The sequence below is a fragment of the Macrosteles quadrilineatus genome, unplaced genomic scaffold (assembly GCF_028750875.1).
Source record: "Macrosteles quadrilineatus isolate MER2022 unplaced genomic scaffold, UCM_ALF_1.0 Scaffold_6__1_contigs__length_79288215, whole genome shotgun sequence".
Lineage (NCBI taxonomy): Eukaryota > Metazoa > Arthropoda > Insecta > Hemiptera > Cicadellidae > Macrosteles > Macrosteles quadrilineatus.
In genome coordinates this window covers 12,330,554-12,353,817 of record NW_026542599.1, presented here as the reverse complement: position 1 = coordinate 12,353,817, position 23,264 = coordinate 12,330,554, and the positions used below count along the sequence as shown (strand labels likewise).

The 23,264-nt window shown below is 38.0% G+C and overlaps 2 protein-coding genes across 3 annotated transcripts in view; one reads left to right on the top strand and one right to left on the bottom strand.

Annotated features, from left to right (window-relative positions):
- Positions 1-18,343, bottom strand: part of LOC128996697 (GPI ethanolamine phosphate transferase 1) — a 28,882-nt gene extending 10,539 nt beyond the window's left edge. Inside the window, exons 1-7 of the mRNA XM_054422135.1 lie at positions 17,926-18,343; positions 16,701-16,821; positions 15,831-15,930; positions 15,024-15,255; positions 2,626-2,756; positions 2,046-2,257; positions 567-794 (exon numbers count right to left, since the gene is read on the bottom strand). Coding sequence (XP_054278110.1) covers positions 567-794; positions 2,046-2,257; positions 2,626-2,756; positions 15,024-15,255; positions 15,831-15,930; positions 16,701-16,821; positions 17,926-18,140 — 1,239 coding nt within the window. The 5' untranslated portion in view covers positions 18,141-18,343. The remainder of the gene's footprint in view (positions 1-566; positions 795-2,045; positions 2,258-2,625; positions 2,757-15,023; positions 15,256-15,830; positions 15,931-16,700; positions 16,822-17,925) is intronic.
- Positions 18,344-19,803: 1,460 nt separating this feature from the next.
- LOC128996254 (myocyte-specific enhancer factor 2) overlaps positions 19,804-23,264 on the top strand; it is a 118,081-nt gene continuing 114,620 nt past the window's right edge. For both annotated transcript variants that reach the window (XM_054421449.1, XM_054421445.1), the window contains exon 1: positions 19,804-19,877. The gene's annotated coding sequence lies outside the window, so the exon portion shown is untranslated. The remainder of the gene's footprint in view (positions 19,878-23,264) is intronic.

Genomic DNA, 23,264 nt, shown 5'->3' with positions numbered 1-23,264 from the left:
AAACTATGCAAATTACCATTTACCAGGTTGGATTTTGACTAAAATATTCCCTTAAAGTTGTCCGATTTATTTCTTATTTAAATATGTGACTTCATGTTATTTCCTATTTTAATAATCCTTCATAAATTCATTACAAAGCTTTAAAAGATTCTACAACAAGAGGTTATGAATATGGAAATCAGATCAAAAGAATGCAGGCTCATTTATTAAATTGTTGTTTACGTTTTGGGGAAATTAGACAGCTTTCAACACTAGGCACAAACCACAAACCTCTTTAATAAACTTTTCCATTAATTAAATTTGACTGATGAAATAAAAATATATGAAATCAGGGTGGTCGATTATATAACTTTCTTAGTTTGGTATGCAACAGTTCGAATGGATTTCTCAGTTACTATAAAGTAGTTTCTCTTATAATTTGCTTTGTATTCAAGCACAATGTACCAGTTTTGTAGAACTTTTACTGTTGAAAATTAAAATGATAAATCACAAGTAACAATATTTTTAGGAACTGTCCATTCCCATACATTCATGCCTAAGTAATCTAACAAATTACAAAATCGTACCACTGCATCAAATTCTCCATCCCTTGTCAAAAGATCAATATCCCGTCTCAGGGAGCGTTCCCTGTCCCTGGGAAGATCAGGGAAAGGTTTGTAAAGCCAACTCATCAAGTTGGACTCCACAGTTTCTCTCTTCCGGTCGAACTGTGCAGTCAGCTGATAAGCGTTCTGTACCTTGGCGGCCGCTCTGTCGTGATCCGGAATTGACAAATAGTCAAGTGGAAGAACCCCCTGAAACACCAAAAATATTGTAGGTTTGTAATTGATCAGTCTGGACACCCTAATATTAAAATATGGATAAGAAACTACAGGTTTGCCAGAAGGAGTCAAATATAGTTAGGTTTCAAGCTTTTTACAGCTTATCCTCAGCAGCACTAATAAACTGCATTCATTTAAACTGGCTAGATAGCTGGGTGGTTTAAGTGCTCACCTAACAATCAAAAGGTCGCCGGTTCGATCCTGGGAAAGATTTGTATCTTTTTAATGGTTTGAAACTGGACCTAGCTGTCCCTGATCATTGGGCTTTAAATAAATGATCCTGACTGATGAAACAGCTGACCTTACAACAATAATATGATTCTCAATAAAATATTAGCAAGCTCTACATTACTTCACGGTGCTCGCTGTTAGATAGAAAGACATGTTCGGCGTTATTTCAATAGCTCGTTCAGACGACATTACAAAATATAATAGGGTATTCTCAGAAATGTATTACCAAGGTGATACTAGTTAGTGATGGTCAAAACCAGAAATTTTGAATCTCAAAACCGAAACCGAAACTTTAAAAAATCGAACCCCGAATCTCAAATCTCAAAACCTTAACGCGAAACTTTTTTACTTAGCTGGTTACAAAAAAATACACATAATCATAAAATGTTAAGTATGCAATCAAAACTGAAAGAGATCGACTCCTGACCGTGACATAACATAAAAACATGTGAATGTGACTGATAATCTTAAAACCCAATACAACATAATTTTTCATAAACGACAAAAAAAAAAAATAAATAAATAAACTTCTAACACCAACATGAACATGAATATTAGATTAATTAGAACATTTAGTGGTCAATATTTCTTTGTGTTTAGTAAATATTGATGTGAAACTGAATTGTACCAGTTATAGTATTTAAGATACCTTTTGAAGGTCAGAATAAAATTTACTTGTTTCATTACTGTTAATGGTGATGTTTGCTCTGTTTCTACTAGCTTGTTTGGAAACAGCATTGAAAACAATAACAATGACACAAAAAAATGTCAGCAGTTTAAAAAATAAAACTGCTAAAATCTTCAATTTCGAAACTTTTGAATCTCGAAACTTGGTAATCGAATCTCGAAACCGAAACTTTTCCTAAGTTTTGATGGTTTTGAGATTTGAGATTCGGTTTTCACACTTCACTAATACTAGTAGTATTGGTAATAGGCTAGTATTATTTATCCTATTACCATGTTGCCCACCTTTTATACAGTGATTCTACTCACCACAGAATGTACAGGGATAGGCACTCCGATGAGCACAGACATTAGGGGACAAACATCCGCCTGAGCCAAGTCCTTGCGTAGTAGATGACCCAGGCCCCATTGTGGAGGACTGACGGAGGTGGAAGTGGCGGGGGGAAGGGGGCCCGCCACCCCAGCGCCCCACACTACCAGTGGCACCTCAGTCTCCGCCTTTGACCCCGCCCCATGTGAACCTGTTAACAACACACTGTGACAAGTAGGAAATCGGTTAAGGCTCAAGCGAGTTGTACAACAACTGCACGGTGATAGTACGGTACAATAAGCTCATCAAGCTCTATTCATGTTTTTACTCATCTATGTTATAACATTTTAAAATATTAATGCATGTAATATCTGTGAGAACTACCTACCCCAGTCTGGAGAGCGAGCTGGTATAATGGTAGAACGAGGGACTTCGGTTCCTAAGGTCCCGGGTTCAAACCCCACCAAATCACCAATGGATTTGATCTTAGTGATAATTCCACAACCCTTAGGTCTAGCCTGAAGTAATGTGAAAAACGATCCCAGACTAAGAGATTAGCGTCCTAAGGAAAAAACCTACCCCAATCCGTCATTCCATGATCTGAAGTGTAGACGAAGGCTGTTTTGTTGTCATGTTCATAAAAATCACCAATTAGTTGTTCCACTCTCTTGACTCCTTCATCGACCACGTTTATGTTGTCTCTGTACTGCCTGGAAATGACAAAAACACTGTTGATTTATTTGAAATTTTTTAGAATCACATGTCATTTCTGATTAATGAGTCGTTTTCCATCACTATCAGAACTAAAAGACGGAGTTTGAATTCTCAATCTACAACATTGATTTCTGACTGGGAAAACAACAACTTAGACCGCTCGGTCACTAACCAGACTAAAAAGTTTGTTGTACAAAGTATAAAGTTTATTGTTTATTTATAGCACTCAATCAAAAGCCCAAGTGTACCAAACAGGCTCACAGTTTGCATGAGATGAGCTATAGGCTCAAGAGATAATTGCTCCTCTCTCCACCAATGTTTTGGATTAATTTTTCTCTTCCTTGCGCCCCCAACAAACCTAAAACCTCTTGCACCCCTGGACAGAAGCAAACGGGGCTCTATTTATAAAACCGCCCTGTTTTAAAATATAATAGTGAACCATGCCCTCGAGCCTGCCCCCAGACTAACGAAATGGAAGCGTGATCCATGCGCAGGCCCGAGGAGCGGCTCACAAAACTTTACTTAACAAAATGAGAACCATGGATGGAGGTTCAAGAACAACACGCCATTTGAGAGAAACGAGCTGTAATTAACCATTAAAAAAATAAACAACAACAACATTAACAACAATACATGAAGTGAATACTCTCAATTAAACTTTAAATAAATTTAGATACCACTCTGACCTACTAACTTACAGACATTAATTTAGAAAAATTCAAAATAGGCTAATTTCAGTCAAAGTAAATTTAATCAGTTTTAACCTTAAAAAAATAAAATTTGTAAAATTGCAACAATGGATACATAAAAATCTCTTCCTTTAAATAACTGGTAACAATTTAACATTTAGGGGCCCCAAGAATTGAATTTATAGTAAAAAGTAATGAAATTTAAAATATCAACAAATAGGCTAATGAATTTAAAATTTAAAAGGAATAACAATAAATAGGCTTTAAATCTTGATATAAACATCTAAAAATTAATCAACAATAAATGACACTAAATAACAACAGTAGTAACTTGCGGTAACTGTCTAGGGCATCTCAGTCACTAGGTGGAGGGGCGATGAAACTGGGCAGAGAGGGGGCATCCCAAAGTCCAAAAGATTGGCCCCAAGTAGGAAAAGCTTCTCTGCTACCAGTAGAAGGTCCATCTCCTAGGCGAGCAGCACGGGAGGGGAAAACGAGCAGAACGGAGAGGTAGGCCATAATCCCAGAGACAGCAAGGCGAAACAAACTTCCTCTCCACCAAAATAGCTCGGGTCTGCTTCATGTCCTCCTCACAGGCCCCAAAAGGCGCGCGTGGCGCACTTGAACTACTCCATAACCTCGCAGACTAAGTACAAATTAAAAAACATAATTGACTTTGCATAAAACATGTGCCAAAAGGGCGATGTAAAACGATGGAAAAATGTCTGCGAGGTTAACTAGTTGATTGTCACGCAACCTCTGAAGTGCTTGGCGGTGGGAGTAAAAAGAACAAAAACCCACAGCCTTGTTCGGGGTCGTGGAGTGACAACGAAACACTGAACTAGCCTACTATAAAAAAAACACTTGAACCATTGATCATGAGTCGTGACATTCGCCCGGTGGAAATAGTCACGGCTCAACCTCCCTCCCCAAAAGAGGACACTCCTCTCCAAAAGGGACAAACAAACAAGCCTCTCCCCCACTTCCTGAAAAGAAATTGACCTGAAAGACAACTCAGGTGTCTGTGGTGGGGAACGCCAAGGGACTTCCAAACTGAGGGGAAAACTCACCCCCAGGGTTTGCTCTGGCCAGAGCTGGAAAATTTTGTGAGGGAAATTCCTTCGCAGAACACAGGGGACAGGAGAAGTGATCAGGTTCTCTGGCCCAGTGCACTTCCCACCCAGACACAAGAGGAAAGAAAATTGCCTACGGAAGAGTTCCGCGGAAGGGCTTGAGATGAGAAATGTGCGCCCTCCGGAACACTTTTCCAGTCCGCGGATCTCCAAGCTCCGCCGAGACAGGCGTCAAAAACCTCAGGATGCGGTGGGGACCTGACCACCGATGACACAACTTTGCAGCTCTCTTGTCCACAGCCGAACTGGCTGGATGAGCTTTACAAAACACCAAATCCCCCACCTGGAAAGGGTTGTCTACTCTACCACGATTGTGCTTCCTCCGGACCAATTCCCTAGCTCTGATCAAGTTTCTCCTGGCCGCTTGCCAAGTTGCCTTGACATCAGCCGCACCAGGAGGTGGCAGAAGGTCGCCAATTCCCCACACATTCGCTAACGGGTTGTTAGGCGGATAGCCTAGAAACAGCTCGAAAGGGACCGCCTTGTGACTCTCATGGTGAGCAGTATTGAAAGCAAACTGAAGCCAAGGGAGTTCCTGATCCCAGGTGGTCTGCTTGTCAGCATGGAAAGCTATGAGAGCGGAGCGAAGATTGCGATTGAACCTTTCAGCATGAGAAGGCTGTGGATAGTAAGGGGAAGTAGTCACATGGCGGATTCCGTGCCCAAAGCACATTCTTTTGAACAGATGGGAAACAAACTGTGTTCCGTTGTCGGAGACAATGGTGGCGGGTATTCCAAAATGTTGGAAGAGGTGTGTTCGAAGTACCTGCACGGTGAGCTGTGCAGTGGCATTCCTTAAGGGAAAAAGCCAACAAAACTTGGAGAAGGCATCCACACAAACAAGCAGGAACTTATTTCCTGACTTGCTACGCGGGAGAGGCCCTACATAGTCAATGAAAACCTTCTCCAAAGGTCTTTCCGCCACCTCAGATGACAACAAACCAAACTTAGAGTTTTGAGCGGGCTTGCTCAGTGAGCACGTTTGACAAGAACGCACCCTAGCAGCAAGATCCCGATCCATACCCTTCCAGATGAACATTTCCCTAACCTTCGCAATGGTCTTGTGGATACCTAGATGCCCACCCACAGGAGAAGAATGAAAATACTCAAAGACCATAGGGATTAGAAGACTAGGCAGCACAACTTTAGGTTTACCTCGCTGCCGAGCGCGACAGCAAAGGGCACCCTGGGACAGAAAATATGGGGGGTGGGCTCCCCCATTTTGAAGCTCACCAATGATCTTTGCCAGCTCAGGATCCTTCAGCTGATGGGGAATGAAATCAGAAAAGGCGAGTGGAAACTCCAAGAGCACGGCACAACCCGGTTGCTCTTGGTCAGAAGGAGGATCGTCGGGTGAATGGTACATCCTAGATAGTGTGTCCGCAATCACATTCTGAGTGCCTCGAACGTGTTGCACTTGGAACTTAAGGGACGATATTTGGACAACCCAACGACCAATTTTCCCAAGCTGGCGTGGATGTGCGAGAAGCCACGAGAGTGCCTGGTTGTCGGTTTCCAATAAAAACTCCTTGTGCTCCAAAAAGCGTCTGAATTTATTGACTCCAAACACGACAGCCAAACACTCGAGTTCATACACAGAAGAGCTTTTCTTTTCGCAGGGACTCAAAGTGCGTGAGGCGTACGCAATTGGCTGCCTAACACCATCCACCTCTTGTGACAACACAGCCGCAATTGCGACGGAGGAAGCATCTGTTTGCAAGACAAAGTTTTGATTGAAATCCGGCATTGCCAAAACAGGGGGCTGCATGATAGCCTCCTTGAGAAGGTCAAAAGACGTCTGCTGCGCTTCACCCCAGACAAACTTGGCGCCCTTCTTCCGAAGCTCATTGAGAGGAGCCGCCAATTCAGCAACATTGGGTATGAAGCGTCGGTAAAAACCTACCATGCCGATGAACCTAGCAATACCCTTGACATCTCTGGGAGGAGGAAACTCCCTGATAGCCTGGGTTCTAGCGGGGTCGATGCAGACGCCTCTATGAGAGATAAGATGACCAAGGAACGAAATTTCCGGCTTTGCAAAACTAACCTTGTCAGGATTCACGGTAAGGCCAGCCCTATTCAATCTACTCATGACTTCTTCAAGATGAATCAGGTGATCTTCGAAGCTCTCACTGTACACCAAGAGATCGTCGAGGTAATTGAACACAAACTTGAACTTGACATCATGAAAGATGGAATCAAGGAGTCTGGTGAGAGTCTGGGCCCCCACAGCAAGACCCATCGGAACTCTTGTGAACTGATACAAATTCCACGGAACGCAGAAAGCAGTGAGAGGTCGAGACTCAGGTTTCAAAGGAATCTGATGATAGGCCTGATTCAGATCAAAAACAGAAAAATACTTGGCCTTACCGAACCAATCAAACGCAGAATGCAAATCGGGGAGAGGCACAGAGTCGATTTCAATTTGCGCATTCAATTTGCGATAGTCCAAAACCATTCGGGACTTGCCATTGGGTTTTGGGACGAGAAAAGCTGGACTAGCGTAGCTCGAACGGGAAGGTTCAATGACACCATTTTCCAGAAGTTCGTCAATGATTTTTCTGAGAGTTTCCATTTTGGGTGGAGCTAATTTGTATGGGTGAGAGCGAACGGGACGGGTATCTGTTAGACGAATCTCGTACTCTAACAGGTTAGTGACTCCAAGCTTTGGCGTCAGCACATCTGGGAAACGAGAACACAAGGTTCTGATGGCTTCAGCCTCGCAAGTAGTCAGATGCCCTAACGGATCAATTGTTGGCTTGCTGGGTATCTCAGGCTCGACTACCGCAGCACCACCACCAATTTCATCAGCAAAAGATATTAATACCCGTCTCGCAAATCGGAAAAAACACTGACCTCTGCCTAAATCCAAAATTAGGCCAGTGTGCTTGATAAAATCCGCTCCCAAAATGACAGGGAAACAAAGGTCCTTAGCCACCCAAAAACTCCAAACCCAAGAAAAATGTTCAATTTTGAACTTGAAACGGGCTTCATAGATGATGGGAAGGGGTGAATTTGACGCAGTCCAGCAGATAGGGGTTTTTCGCTCAACTTGCTTGATAAGCCCAGACGATTCAAGTTTTTCAAAAAGGGACAAGGAAATGAGGCAACGGGCTGACCCAGAATCCACTAGGGCCTTCTGCACCGTGGAACCTATGAAGATGTTGAGACGTGGGCAAGTTGAGCGCGCCGCTTTCACGCCCATGGAAGCAAGGCCCGCAATCCCCCGCAGCAGAGGCTCGGTCACAGGCACAACACTCCCAGAAGGGGAGGCAACAGAAACATTAACTGACTTTAACTTCGAATTTGACTTACTTGAAAAAAACATTCAAATTATTGCCCTTTACATTATCACCAACAACCTCACAGGAAGGATTGGGCAAATTTTCCTCCTGTGAGCAAACTAGTTTTTTGGACCACGTCCAAAATTTCCACCTTGACGGCAATGCCGCCGAATGTGACCTGGTTGCCCACAACCAAAACAAACAACAGGTTGCCTCTGCCACTGCGGCGGTTCGGGACCCAACCCCACGGGTGCTACGACAGCATGATGACCAGCTAGGGGAAGATGCCCCACCGCTTGGTCTCTCTGGTAATCAGCGTCCTGGACAGATCTCGAAAGGATGGAAAGTCTGTCCAGATCCGCAAAAGATGAAGGTCGTGGTGCAAAAACCAAACGGGAGCGTTCCTCAGGCTTCAACCCCTGAAGCACAATGTCAATGAGCTCAAGCTCACTGATCCCCAAACGCAAGACCCTTTCCACCGTGCGAATGTCCCCCACGTACTGGCTGAGAGACTCGGCTGGCTGCTGAGGACGAAAAACTCTCTCAACTTTCAGCTTCTCCATGACCCAACGGGGCATGAAAAGCTCCAAAACTTCTTTATGAAAAACATCAAAGGTGACGCCTCTGCGCAAACAATCAAGCAATCTGTCCCCCAACGGTTTCAGACAGTATGGAGCAATGAGTTCCATCAAAGTTGCGTCTGACATGCCAGGGTATTCACGCATGCGCAAAACACTCTCCAGAAAAAAACAAAGACCATTCACATCTAACCCGTCCACCGGCCGGAAACCACTCAGGACAGAGGCAAGGGGATGGGGAAGTTTGCCAAAGGAGTTAGAGATGGAAGGGGAACTATGAACTTGAGAAGGAAAGGGAGATGGGGACTGGACATTCAGCGTAGCCGCAGCCAAGGTGGACGTGTGAGAGGGGGACGGTGTGACATTTGCATTTGACATTTGAACATTTGCATTTGACATTTGAACATTTGCAGGCAACTGGAGCAGTGTACTTGGCGTAGGCGGAGCCTGGGGGGTACCCACTGGAGTCACATCAACTGACCTTGGTACTTCGTTTGAAATTTCCGAAGAACGGTTGTCTTCAAAAATTTCAACTTTCTCTTTGACAGACTTTCCTGCCTTAATACTCTCCAAAATACCTTCCAGCTCAAAGATTCTGGCCTCCACCCAACTCTTGTCTTCATCCTGGATTTCAGGTTGCCCTGAAACCAAGAGCAGACGCTTACGCCAGTGCGTCAGCTGTGTGATAGCCGAACCCTTAGCTGAGCCCATAGGCAAACTACTCCAACTATTAATTTCCCCACTTAGCTCTTCCATCCTCTCTTTACATGCCTCCAGTTCCTCATCCAAACTGAGAGACTCAACCCAAGCTTGAGGCATGCTAGCCATTTGTCTGAACTGTGTACGCAAAGTGCACAGCCCAACCTCCACTAGTAACCCTGCCAGTCCAAAAGTCACTCCTGGTGATCTTCAGTTTAGTGAAGTGGTCAAGCTTCCGGGAAGTGTTAAAAAGCAGAGCAGTGGCGCATTAGAGAGTGTAAATAGTGTAAATATTCAAGTTCCACCATGTCAAATGTCTTTAAATAATAGTAGTTTTTTATGAATACCAATTTGTCATCAAATTTGAAGGGGGTTAGCTTTAAGTATAAGAGTATATCATGTGTTAAAACTTATCCAGAGTTTCCAAAAGAATCCAATTCAATCCATACATTAACTACCAAACAAAGAGAAATTGAAGAAAATTTATCTTACCCCAGAGAAATAATTCCTTTAAATGTTGATAAAAATTCATCTTTTTTAAATGCTGATAAATCCTCTAAATCCTCTAATGTAAGCCTTTTAGACCAAGATAACTACTGTGTAAATTGCAAAGAGTGTCATTTTGATCTGTATAAAAAATGTGTTAAGTGGGAATATGGTCAAACCTTTTGTGCAAATAAGAAAAATGCATTTATCATGCACTTGAATATTCAGGGTGGTCTGGTGAAAAAACTGCATGATATACACTTATTTTTGGATGATTCAAATGTTGATGTAGTGTGTTTGAATGAGCATTGTTTACAGGATAATCAAATAAATTTGTTATCAAGTCTAAACAAATATAAATTAGCAGCTTATTATTGTAGAAGCTCAATTGCAAGGGGAGGTTCATGCATACTTTTAAAAATTGATTATGTTTTTAAAGAAATGACAGATTTATATATATACAATGAAGAAAGTATTTTTGAAGTTTGTAGTATTGAAATACCTATTTTGAATGTTATTATTGTTTCAATTTATAGAACTCCATATGAGAATAATTTTATAATATTTATAGATAAATTAGAATTGTTACTTTCTAAGCTACAAAAATATGTAAAAACTTATCAGATTTGTATAGCAGGAGATTTTAATATAGATATTTTAGAAACCTGCAGCTCACCCAGCCATAAAACTAGGTTTTTAAATTTAATCAGCATGTACGGTTTTACAATTAATTTTCGTTCTCCAACTAGAATAACTGTAAATACAAGCTCATGCATTGACAATATTTTAACTAATGACAACTTTGTTTTTAACCAGAATATAAGATCTAAAATGAACCTTGAACTAGGTGTTTCGGATCACAGGGCACTTTTTATTGAAATTTCAAGAAATACTGCACTTTGCAAAAAAATACAGTACAAAAAAGATTATTTTCAAAACAAAATAAAGCGCTTTTTTATCAACACATATCAGGAGTTAATTGGAATGCATTGCCTCAACAAGATGCTCAAACTAATTTTAACCATTTTTTCAATCAGTTGTTAGTAAATTTTGATAAATGTTTCCCTCTTAAATTTTACACTAACAAACCACCCAAAAATAAATATAGGAAAAGCTGGGTGACTAAAGGTATTAAAATATCAAGTCAGAGAAAAAGAGAGCTAAGCACTATTGCCAAAACGGTTCAAGATGTTAATTTTAAAAAATATTACAAAAACTATAGAAAAATATTTAAAGCTGTTTGCGATAAGGCTAGGAAAATGTTTAATTGTAAAGTTATATCATCTTCAGATAATAAGAGCAAAGCGGTGTGGAATGTTGTGAAGTCTGAACTTGGAGTCCTGAATTCCAATCATTTGGATTTCCCCGATTTGTGTGTCGGAGACAAGCAATTAAAAGATGGACAAAATGTGGTAAATTTTCTCAATGATAAATTTTGTAACATTTACAAAAATATAAATTGTATGCCTTGCTTACACACTGCAACTAATTTGATTAATAATACTAGTAGGCCTAATAATATAAGAATGAAATTTCAGTTCAGACATGTATCGATTTTAGAAATTAAAAAAACCGTTAGAAATTTAAAAAATAAAAAATCTTTTGGATGGGATGAAATTCCTATTGAATTAATTAAAAATGTCATAAACCATATTGCAGAGCCTCTGTGTCTAGTAATCAATCAATGTTTTGATGAAGGAATTTTTCCCTATCAATTAAAAAATGCTGAGCTGAAACCACTTTTCAAAAAAGGCTCAGTAATGGACCCTGATAACTATCGTCCTATTTCAATACTCCCATCTTTGTCTAAAATCTTTGAAAAAATTGCTTACAACCAAATCTATTCATATTTCGAAAATAATGATTTATTTACCAATAAACAATATGGTTTTAGATCTGGGAAAAACACTATATCTGCTGTCTCAGACTTCATAAATCAGGTTTCTGATGGCTTGGATGGGTCTCAGAGCACAGCTGCGGTGTTCTGTGATCTATCCAAGGCATTTGATTGTGTAAATTACAATATATTAATGAGTAAACTTAAATATTATGAATTTTCTGATATGGCTCTGTCTTGGATGCATTCATATTTGACTAACAGACATCAAAGACAATAATCGTAAAAAATGGTAAAAAATGTATTTCACAGTGGCTTAACACTAAATGTGGGGTTCCGCAAGGGTCAATACTAGGCCCCTTGCTATTTTTAATATTTATTAATGACTTACCTCGAAATGTATCGTCTAACCTTATCTTATATGCTGATGACACTACAGCAATAGTTAAATCAAATAATTTGCAAAATCTTAAACAAGAAATCAGTCTTTCTATTCTTAATTTATCTAATTGGTTTACAGCCAACGGGCTAAAACTTAATAATTCTAAAACACAGGTGATGTTATTTCAAACAATTCAGAATAGGCAAAACTCCACTGTTGAATTATCTTATGATAATAATATTATATCCTTTACTGAAAATGCAAAATTTTTGGGTTTAGATATCGATAAGAATTTAACATGGAAAACACACATAAAAATGGTAGTTGGTAAATTAAATACGGCTTGCTTTCAAATGTATGTTTTGAGAAATGTAATAGATTTAAAAACTAAACTCACAGTGTACTATGCAATGTTCTTTTCTGTCTTGCAATACGGGATTGAATTATGGGGAGCAACTTCTTATTCTAAAGCAGTTTTCAAAATTCAGAAGAAATTTATAAGGATTTTATCATTTATGCCTAAAAGAACCTCATGCAGAGCTTTATTTGCTAAATATGAGATATTAACTTTGCCTTCACTTTATATATTTAAAATGATGGTGAATTTTAAAATTAATTATCAAATGTACAATGATAAACAAATCAGTCATCCATATCATACACGCTCAAAAAATTTTCAATATCCAAGACATCGCCTTTGTTTATATGAAAGATCTCCTTATTATATGGGATTAAGGCTTTACAACAGTCTACCCACTAATTTTAAAGAAATTAACAGTATTTCAAAATTTAAAAATGAGTTCAAACGATACCTTTTACAGAAAAATTATTATAATATTTCTGATTATTTAAATGATAAGTAAATATATTTTAGTTTAAGCTATGTGGATTTTAGTTTTGTTATGTAACTTAGTGTTTAAGATCTCTGACAATATCACCTGTTTCACCAGCTAACGCTGGATCTGTGAAATGTTTTGTGATATTAAAGTAATATTTCATTTCAAGTGCGTACATCAGTTCCAGGAGTCTCCCCCCGGGACCGCACCTCGTACACCAGCTCCGGCTTCCTCAAATATTCCGGCACAATTGACGCCATACCGAGTCTCAACCAGCACTTGACTCAAAATAACAGCCAACAAAAATTTTTTCACAAAACAAACACAGAAATTTAATTCCTAAGGCTTCTGGACGTTGATGCCCACGCACCTGATGGGGCCCAAAAGAAGAACCTGCCCATTCATACCGCAAGAAAAAACAACAACAAATGACCCACGAATGTACACACACACAAACATACACCGATACATACACTAGACAACACCTAACACTTGTGTGATGGGGTGTACACACAAACCTTTTTTTTTTTTTTTTGAAAAATGACCATGCTTTTGACACTCTTGCTCCCGAAGGATGCAAGTCATTACCACCGATTCCACCCGGTGCCTCGGCCAAAGGGCGAGCTCCTAATAAAAAGTGTTTACGCCCCACCACAACACAACAAGGCCCTTTTCCAAAACTGCCAGGCCAGAACATTTCCAAGAAACCAATCCATCCACGGCTCTTAAAAAAAAACAGAACGTGGACAGTGATCGCATCTCTAAGTATCCGAGTCGTGAAACCAAATTTCACGACAAGGCACCCAGGACGCAACCAACTAACCACGCTCTGCTACCAGATGAACCATGCCCTCGAGCCTGCCCCCAGACTAACGAAATGGAAGCGTGATCCATGCGCAGGCCCGAGGAGCGGCTCACAAAACTTTACTTAACAAAATGAGAACCATGGATGGAGGTTCAAGAACAACACGCCATTTGAGAGAAACGAGCTGTAATTAACCATTAAAAAAATAAACAACAACAACATTAACAACAATACATGAAGTGAATACTCTCAATTAAACTTTAAATAAATTTAGATACCACTCTGACCTACTAACTTACAGACATTAATTTAGAAAAATTCAAAATAGGCTAATTTCAGTCAAAGTAAATTTAATCAGTTTTAACCTTAAAAAAATAAAATTTGTAAAATTGCAACAATGGATACATAAAAATCTCTTCCTTTAAATAACTGGTAACAATTTAACATTTAGGGGCCCCAAGAATTGAATTTATAGTAAAAAGTAATAAAATTTAAAATATCAACAAATAGGCTAATGAATTTAAAATTTAAAAGGAATAACAATAAATAGGCTTTAAATCTTGATATAAACATCTAAAAATTAATCAACAATAAATGACACTAAATAACAACAGTAGTAACTTGCGGTAACTGTCTAGGGCATCTCAGTCACTAGGTGGAGGGGCGATGAAACTGGGCAGAGAGGGGGCATCCCAAAGTCCAAAAGATTGGCCCCAAGTAGGAAAAGCTTCTCTGCTACCAGTAGAAGGTCCATCTCCTAGGCGAGCAGCACGGGAGGGGAAAACGAGCAGAACGGAGAGGTAGGCCATAATCCCAGAGACAGCAAGGCGAAACAAACTTCCTCTCCACCAAAATAGCTCGGGTCTGCTTCATGTCCTCCTCACAGGCCCCAAAAGGCGCGCGTGGCGCACTTGAACTACTCCATAACCTCGCAGACTAAGTACAAATTAAAAAACATAATTGACTTTGCATAAAACATGTGCCAAAAGGGCGATGTAAAACGATGGAAAAATGTCTGCGAGGTTAACTAGTTGATTGTCACGCAACCTCTGAAGTGCTTGGCGGTGGGAGTAAAAAGAACAAAAACCCACAGCCTTGTTCGGGGTCGTGGAGTGACAACGAAACACTGAACTAGCCTACTATAAAAAAAACACTTGAACCATTGATCATGAGTCGTGACATTCGCCCGGTGGAAATAGTCACGGCTCAATAGGTATAGGTAATAGGTAGGTAGTAGGTATAGGTATAGGTGCTTTTGAGTAATTTTTATTGTGTTAAGAAGTGGAAGTTTGGCTTGCGACCAATAATGTAGGGTAACAAAATAGTCCAGGAAAGCGTAGTTTCTTATGTGTGTCTCTTATGTTGGAGCTCACAGGGTTGAATAGTAAAATGAACTTCTTTCTAGTAACTTCCTCTTAGGAAATTTAACGGAACGCATCCTTTTATACGAATGGATTACTAAGCACTACCGTATGCTTAATTAATAAAACCTTTAACCTCATTTTCACCTATCCTTTGACGGATTCCTTCTTACCGTGAATGTGGTTTATTAGCGTGTCCTGCCACGTCGGGTCCGAGTAGGTGGAGAAAAAACACAACCCCTTGTCGGTTCAAACTGTCGTAAAGTACAACGTCATTCTTGGCTGTCTTTAGAAACTCTTCAAATTTATCAAAAACCCATGTGTTTAGTCTTGTGGAGCCTTGTCCGGAGAAGTTCTCATCTTCTGCGTCATAGCACAAAATGTGCACCTTATTGGCTGCAGCGCCTGTTAACAAAAGCACAAGTATGATAAGCCTACAACTTTTGAAATAGTAAATGACAATTTTTGAGGAATACTAACGTTTGAAAACTGAATTGGCAAGCATTCTTGACAAATGTAGCCTACATTAGGTTTGTACTCCAACATAAATGTGATATACTTTCAAAATTGTTTATTGCTAGCTTAGATGAAAAGGTCTTGGACTTTAATGCGAGAAGGACGGGTTGTCAGCACATCCACAACACATATGGGTTTTACCCACTCGACCTTTAAGCATAAATGCTCTCAACACTTGATTTACCAATAGTGGTGGAAAATGTCCCCAGTCAAGAATCTGTTTAAAATTCTACTTATTATAAGTTAGTTCTAAGTTTTAGGTTTATTTTTAAAAAATCTAGTATGTTAAAACTAGAAAAAAGTCTGTTTTATGATACTTGAAGAGGGGATAAGATTTTCTCTAAATGTCTAAAAACTTGTGTTTTAGACTACTTTTAGTGGTGAAAATGTCAACAGTAATATTTTGAACAAAATTTAAACTCAAAATCATCAACAATAAAGTTAGATCAAAGTACATTTATTACCTTTTTTGAACATGGGCAAGATATCTGGACTACCCCAAGAATATGTGACATAACTTCGGTTGAATACTGAATCAAACTCAATCAGATTGTCCTTCCATCCCTGAAATATATGAAAACAATTAATTGAGTCTATATTTTAAACGACATTGGTACAATTACAATTGTACAATTATGATAGCCTACTAGTTAAAATAACTTAAGCATTTAATTCACTCAATCTTCAATTGTTCACTGCAAAACAAGAAAATTGATCAATGACAATCACTGATTAGTACCCTAATGAGTTAATAAATCCACAAGATTATACCTAGGTTCCAAGATCAAATACCGGTATTCTTTTGTTAATAGTTTCAGGCATTTAAATATAGGTATCTAGATTTCCTAATTCTAAGCCCTTTTATGAAGCATAGTGCAATATGATGATCCTTTAGCCCATTAGTTTGAACGACTTGCCTTCATCCTATATTGGTCAGGTGGCAATCTATAGTACCCCCAGTCTTTCCACCACAGTTCCGATAAATTCTTCATTGGTTGTCCTTGCCGCTCAGATGCAGGTAAAAAAAATTCAAACACAAGAAAGAAAAATACCACTGACAACGTTGGCCGAAAAATGTAGTTGTTTTAATGTCTACTGCAACTTAGAAACTAAAACGGCATTTTGAGCTGGAGCAAAGAAGCTGTCATGATGGCTGACCGATTAAAAAGCAGCAGAGTTTGCTATTTTTGAAACAATGTAGCCTGTACAGTCTATCCCAGCGTTAATAACATTTTTTTAATATAGGCTAGGCCTACGTTTGGTATTTTTTAAGTAGGCTAAACCAACTAATTTTAAGTCTTGACGTTATAAGACAAATTAATTTAGTAGCCTACCGTAAAAACAGCGGAGGGATCCTCATAGAACCCTGCTATTAAAGCAATATGCCCCGGCCTAGATTCGGTTGGAACTCTAGAATGAGCCACTCCCCATGATCCTCGGGACTCAATGATCGATCTGAAACCAAACAAGACTTTAGTTTTCAGTGAGGGTATAAAATCACATGTGATTTTAGTGATAGTAAGTTTACACAAGATAGGCTAGTGTAAACTTACTGTAAGCAGTCAAGACAATCAAAGATTCAGCAAGTATCATCTCAACTAAATGTGTAAGAGCGACAAAAATTCCATTTGCTGACATAATCAAGATGTTTGCTGCTAATTATCAAGTAAAAATCAAATATAATAACTTTTAAGCTTATTGAGGAACTTTGTGTATTTAAGGGCTGTATCATAGATTAAGTATACTCCCTAAGGGAGTAGGCCTATGCTTTATCTACATGACTGTATGTTCACGGTAGTTTAATAACTAAATATTAAAGAATTGGTTTTTTTGTTCTTATACAAAATGTACTTAGGTACAGGTTTAAGAATTAGGCTACATAATAATATACCAATTTTTTTTTTTTTATTTATTACATATTTAATAACGTAATCCTATAAAATGATCACTAAACCTTTGGGCCATTTTTTTTTTTAAGTTTGTGTGCCTCGTGTTAAGACTGCCTTGTAAAGTGACATTGGCACTTAGAAAAAACCCACAGTTGCATGGTGAAAGGACGGCTAGGACTTGCCCCTCTAGTAAAATGTGTAGCTGCTTTAATTTTGTTACCATGACTTTTATGTGATTCTAGCCCCTCAAACATCTAGACAACTTAAACCCAGATAACCCTTGATATAAAACTTGGTTCCTTGAGGGCTTTAAAGATAAGGTTTACGTACACTGTAATGGTTGCCGAAGTGCCACATAGGCTACTGTGATTCTGTTTATCGCTAAGTAAAAGAAAGTAGACTACAGCCCTTGTGCTGGATTGAGTTACTAGAATTAAATTTACTGTGTTAAAGATGTACGTAGAATACACCTGGTTCTTTCAAAATGTGTGTATTGCTGTAGAATAGCAGCGGGTAGGCTTCTGTATCTGTTGGCACAAACAACCGAATTAAAATATTGATCGATATATCGAATGACACAATCAAATAATCAATATTTTCATTCAGTTGTTTGTGCCAACAGATATGGATGTCTACCCATAGCAGCAAGAGATCTGACTGTTTGTTATACCTGATGTAGGGTGATGGGTACTCATTATTGCCTTTGGAGAAGAGAGAATCTGCCCTTAATCCATCGGCAACAAAAAGAACAACACGTTTGGCAGGTGGATTGACTATTCCTTGTTGAACTTGAATATTATGCACAATTGGAGACTTGAAGTATATATCGAATACCGAAAGTAAAAACACAATATGAAGAGAAAATCCGAATAGTATTACTTTCATTTCACGTCATGAAGCAGCCCAGCTTTATGTTATTTCTGAAGTAAGAAGAGGTTATAATAGTATTCTTGAACCTTCTACTAACTTGTTACTGTGAACAAATTTAAATAGATGAATAAACATAATGATTTATTTTACAAAAATATAACTGATCCTCCTTTGTTAAATAGTTAACACTATATTATTCATTCAACAAAACGTTAATATTTAACTTTTCAATGTTTGACAATGAATTAGAAATTATGAAGGAAGAGCATTGCATTGCAGTAGACACCACTTCGCTCACTGCACAGCTGTTGAGAAACTATTTCTGCTGTAGGCCTGCCAAATTTTGTTATCATGTAACTCTTAAAAACTAAAGAGGCTGAAATTCACATAGACTATTGATTATAAGATATGTATATGCTCTTTGTTTTGGCTGTGTCTAATTCATTTTTATTTCCATAGATGAATAAATATAATTTCGTTTTATTTCAACTAACACAAATTATATGCTGGTATTTTATAATGAGCTAACCATGTTTTTATTTTACCTATTGAAAAGTTTATTTTGGATATTTTTTTTTGTCTTACACCGGTGTCATTTTGTAGAGTAGGAAGTACTTAAACGCTTTTGGGGAAAGCGGTCCAAGCCCATAAGTTATGTGTATTATCTGTGAACTTATGAATACAATTTATGTTTTAGGCAAAAACACTGGGAAACTTCAAAAACATACATGACACCCTCTTCAACGGACATGTGTGGCAGAGTTCAGGGGGGTTCTATTGGCATTGGCTGTAAAAAGTAGCTTCCATAATGAAATTCAAGGCACATAAGAAAACGATCTTTAAAATAAATACTTAAGATCAAAATGCGCTCTAATATGTAAGAGTGGTAATGAACTATTTGGAAAGGTTTGTCAACATATACTGCCATTATGTAATTGCACATGTTTGTTGATTTGAACCAATAGATCCACCAAATTCAGATCCTAACGAATATGTTCTCACAAAGTCAGGATAGTGTAGAGCTCTTACAAAATTGCATTTGAACATCTCATACTAGTAAAAACGTAAACCTGGGGAGTAGATTTTTTGCATTTCTTTAATAGTTATGTATTGTGTAAATCAAAATTTTGATAGCTGAGCTAGAGATAGATAGGAAATATGTACTATATTAAATGAATCGTTTATATACTCCCATAATGCAATCTATGGACCTTATCTTACTTGTGGTTCTACAGAAGACAGTTATATATTGTGTAAACTATTTACATTTAAACAATTTATATGGATTGAATCACTAGCTGGTATTTATTAGTTGTATGCATTAACTTGGTTTATTTTCTGCAATTATATAGTATAGTTAAGAGTTGTAACTATTTATATTCGACGTGTGGCAACACTGCAACTTGTCCGGCAAAGTAAACTGTTATCAAGGTCATTTGATGCCTGGGGTTATGGAGGTTGCTGATCAATGATGTCATAATGACATCATCTGAAAGCAAAATAAACATTAATAAAATAAAGTGTTTCTTGGATAAATTGGGACTAACAACTATTTAATTAAATATTATAAAAATAAAATTTCATTCCTAGACAATTCTTTCCCTTTTAGACATGTATTCCTTTTCAGATTATCAAGAAAAGTTCTTCTGCAAGGTTACAGACGGCCCGCTCTATCTGTGACGTCAAAGGAAGTATTTAACATTTTGTTGCTTGTTGGTGGCTGTGTGGTGATTTTGGAATATTTCTGATCAGGTATATTAATTTTACTGCATTATTTTACATGTTATGGAAATTTGTGTAGTTTACTGTGCTTATTATGCATTAGATCATGCAAAATAGTCATACTATTGATTCAGAAAGGGACAGCAACTATAACCTTAGTCTGAAGTTTTAACAAGCTCAACATTTCTGTTTGTTACAATCAATACCATAACTAACTGTTCTTTTGAAATATCCCTTATCAATTCAATTGGTATATAATACATATGTATTAAAGAGGGGAATATTATCGTTTAAATTTAATTTACTGTGATATACAATGTTACTATCAGCTATCAACTCTGTTATCTTGTCAACAACTAGGGCCTAACTTAACATTCAGGTAATTTGATTCAGTTCGAATTAGGACTGGTTCGATTCAATTTTTCTATAGGGTAACAGCCATCAGTTTTATTCGTCCAATTTCATGTTGGGGCAAAAGAATTTTAGGTTATAGGCCAGACTAGGATTTTGATCATAATTTATTAGACTTGACCTTAGACCATAGGACCTTGATCTTGAATCCTCCAGTTGTTTACACCTTCCAAGGATTAAGTTTTATTTGGGAAAAACAAATCAGGCAAATGAAATTTACATAGTCTGCAGGTTTGGTGCGGTGGGAGTAACTTATTTATAAGTGTCACCTTGTTTGTTATCATCAAAAACTATAAACTTATGTAAGTTAAATTTTTCCAAACTGAACAAAACTACGCCAAACTAACTGCAGCAGAACAGTGTGAAAGAATCTTCTTGAAAGACCTCCTATTGTGAAAATGCTTAAATATTCAATAGGCTATTTAATCGATCAATATTGCCCACTGAAAACTAAGCTAAGTTATTACCGAACTAATATTTCACCCATTTATATTGTAGGTTGTCTGTTGGATTGAACCCAACTTATTTCCTTGCATTTTTTATATAAATTATCGGCGAGATTTCTGTAGAACAAAATCAAACAAACAATTTGGGTCTTCCAATCAAACAAATAGAATTTTTGTGTTTACCTAGCTATGCTGATGCTGAGGCTAAATGGTTTGGAACTCACCTCATGTAAAACAAGTGCCCTAACCTATATTATACAAGTGCCCCCTAGACCTATATTAAAAGCAAACAAGGAACGTCTCTCAGGTATGATGACCTAACCGTACTTTTTATACGTAAGTTACCTTAATTTTGGTTGCTGACCGAGTTGATGGGTCATAACAGTTACTATTTTTAGCTCACAATAAGTTATTCTATAAGTTTTGTTGGGTAAAAAAGTTGGTATAACTTATTCAACGGAAATTACTGAAGTAATTTAGATAAGCACAATCTGTCGGTGGCTCACATCAACTACGAGACAGGCGACAACATTAACATGGGGATGGAATGTCTAGTTTTATCATTATGGTAGTCAAAGCTAATACTTAACAATAGATCTGCCTCCATCAGTGTGTGTAGATCTACTACGTCTTACCATGAAGACCGGTAATAGGGAGATTCAAGAATATTTCCTAAAAATGTGCATAACTTAATTTTATCCTTTCTAAGATGACAGCTTTTCTTTTTACTAAATGGTGATATTGAATTAGAATTCCCCTACTTTGTGTGGGTCGCCGGAATTTTACCCCCTGGGCAAAGCTGACGTCACTATGACGTACGGTAGTAACCTGCGTGGCCAAAAGTTTGTTCGCGGCCGGAATTTTACCCCCGCGGATTTGGAAGTCTAATGAAAATAGCCAGAGTGTGATTAATTAGATTAGCGATAAAACCCGGAATTTTACCCCCTGTCCATATAACTAGCGTTTAGACAACTGAAGATGTACGGGCCGGATTTTTACCCCCGTATTTTTACCCCCCGGAATTTTACCCCCCTGGCCGATTTTAGAAATTGAATGATTGATTTTCTTATTTCTGTTTATTTCATTACATAACTGTAAACAATAAACATTTCATTATTTAGTAGTCTAGGCTATCTTTATTTTTTTATTTTGTAATCTCAACTAAGTAAACAGAATTCGCTGTTAAATTTTGATGTTCGGGATTTGCGTTTGGGGCCAACTGTTGGTTAATAAGAATATAAAATAAACTGAGTAGCTCATTTAAAATGATAATTGGGTGAACCTTTCTTTGTAAAGAAACAATAAGGCATATTTTGTTATTGTTACAATTCAAACGAAAAACATTGTCTTACCACGGTTGTATATAATAAATCGTTAAAGAAATCTTCGAATCAATTACCATTCTGATGTTTGTTTATATGTCATAATTTAACAGTTGGCTTCAAAGATCGAATCCTGATAGGCCTACTCGAATCTCAAAATTAAAATCAAAAACCTGTTCGATTAGTTGACGTTACAAATAAATTAAGTTAGACTACTTAATAATAAAATGTTTACTAGCTATTAAATTAAAACAGAATGAATATAATTAATCATTCTCACTAATTTACATATCTGGCCAGGGGGTAAAATTCCGGGGGTAAAAATCTGGGCCGTACACTCTAGGTTTTTATAATTTAATGTGTTCTGATTAAATTCACAACCGTGAAAATATATGTTTAATTTCGCGTTTAATCAATCAAGCTGATGTCGCGAAACTCAAAAGTTCGAGGCCGGAATTTTACTCCCGGCTGGTTTGTGACGTCACGTTTACCCAGGGGGTTTTAAAATTCCAGGGGGGTAAAAATCTGCTATCCCCTTTATGCATTGATAGTTTGGCTGGGATAGGGTGAACAAGCAAAAGAGTGTGTTTTAAGTTAGGCCTACCTACCTATAGGTATAATGTTAAAAGCGTACTATGCCCAAGATAAGAAACCTTTTAGAATGAGGTTCGGCTAATCTAAGTTAATACATTATTTAAAAAAAAGGATTTTCTTGCTTTGAGATGTATAGTTGAAACATTTATTGAAAGTTCTTCTTGACCCTAAGTGATAGCTTAGAAACATTCCTGTAAGAGCAATGATGCAAGTAGCCTACATTGAGCGGCGCCCCCCGCTGTACATGTAGATGGCGCCCCCTCCCCCACCAAAATATCACCACTTATATTTTATTTGTTTATCTCAGCAAAATACATGATTGCATAAAAGCCAAAAACTTTTTTACTGTCAGATACATTGTCATCATTTTCCGTAATCGCAGCCAAATCTTAAATACCGTATATGATGCGTTCATGTAGACATGATCATTGTCTCCCGCAGTTACGGAAACGTCACCTTTTCCCACAATAGTGCAAAAATCTTGGATATCTTCTCCGATCTTGTAGACATCTGACATCATTATCGTCTCCCGCGGTCACAGAAATGGTAATATATTTTTCTGTGATTGCAACATAATATTGAATATCTTCGCTCCTGGAGATATCATCATCGTCTCCCACGGTCACGGACACAATGTACCTAAC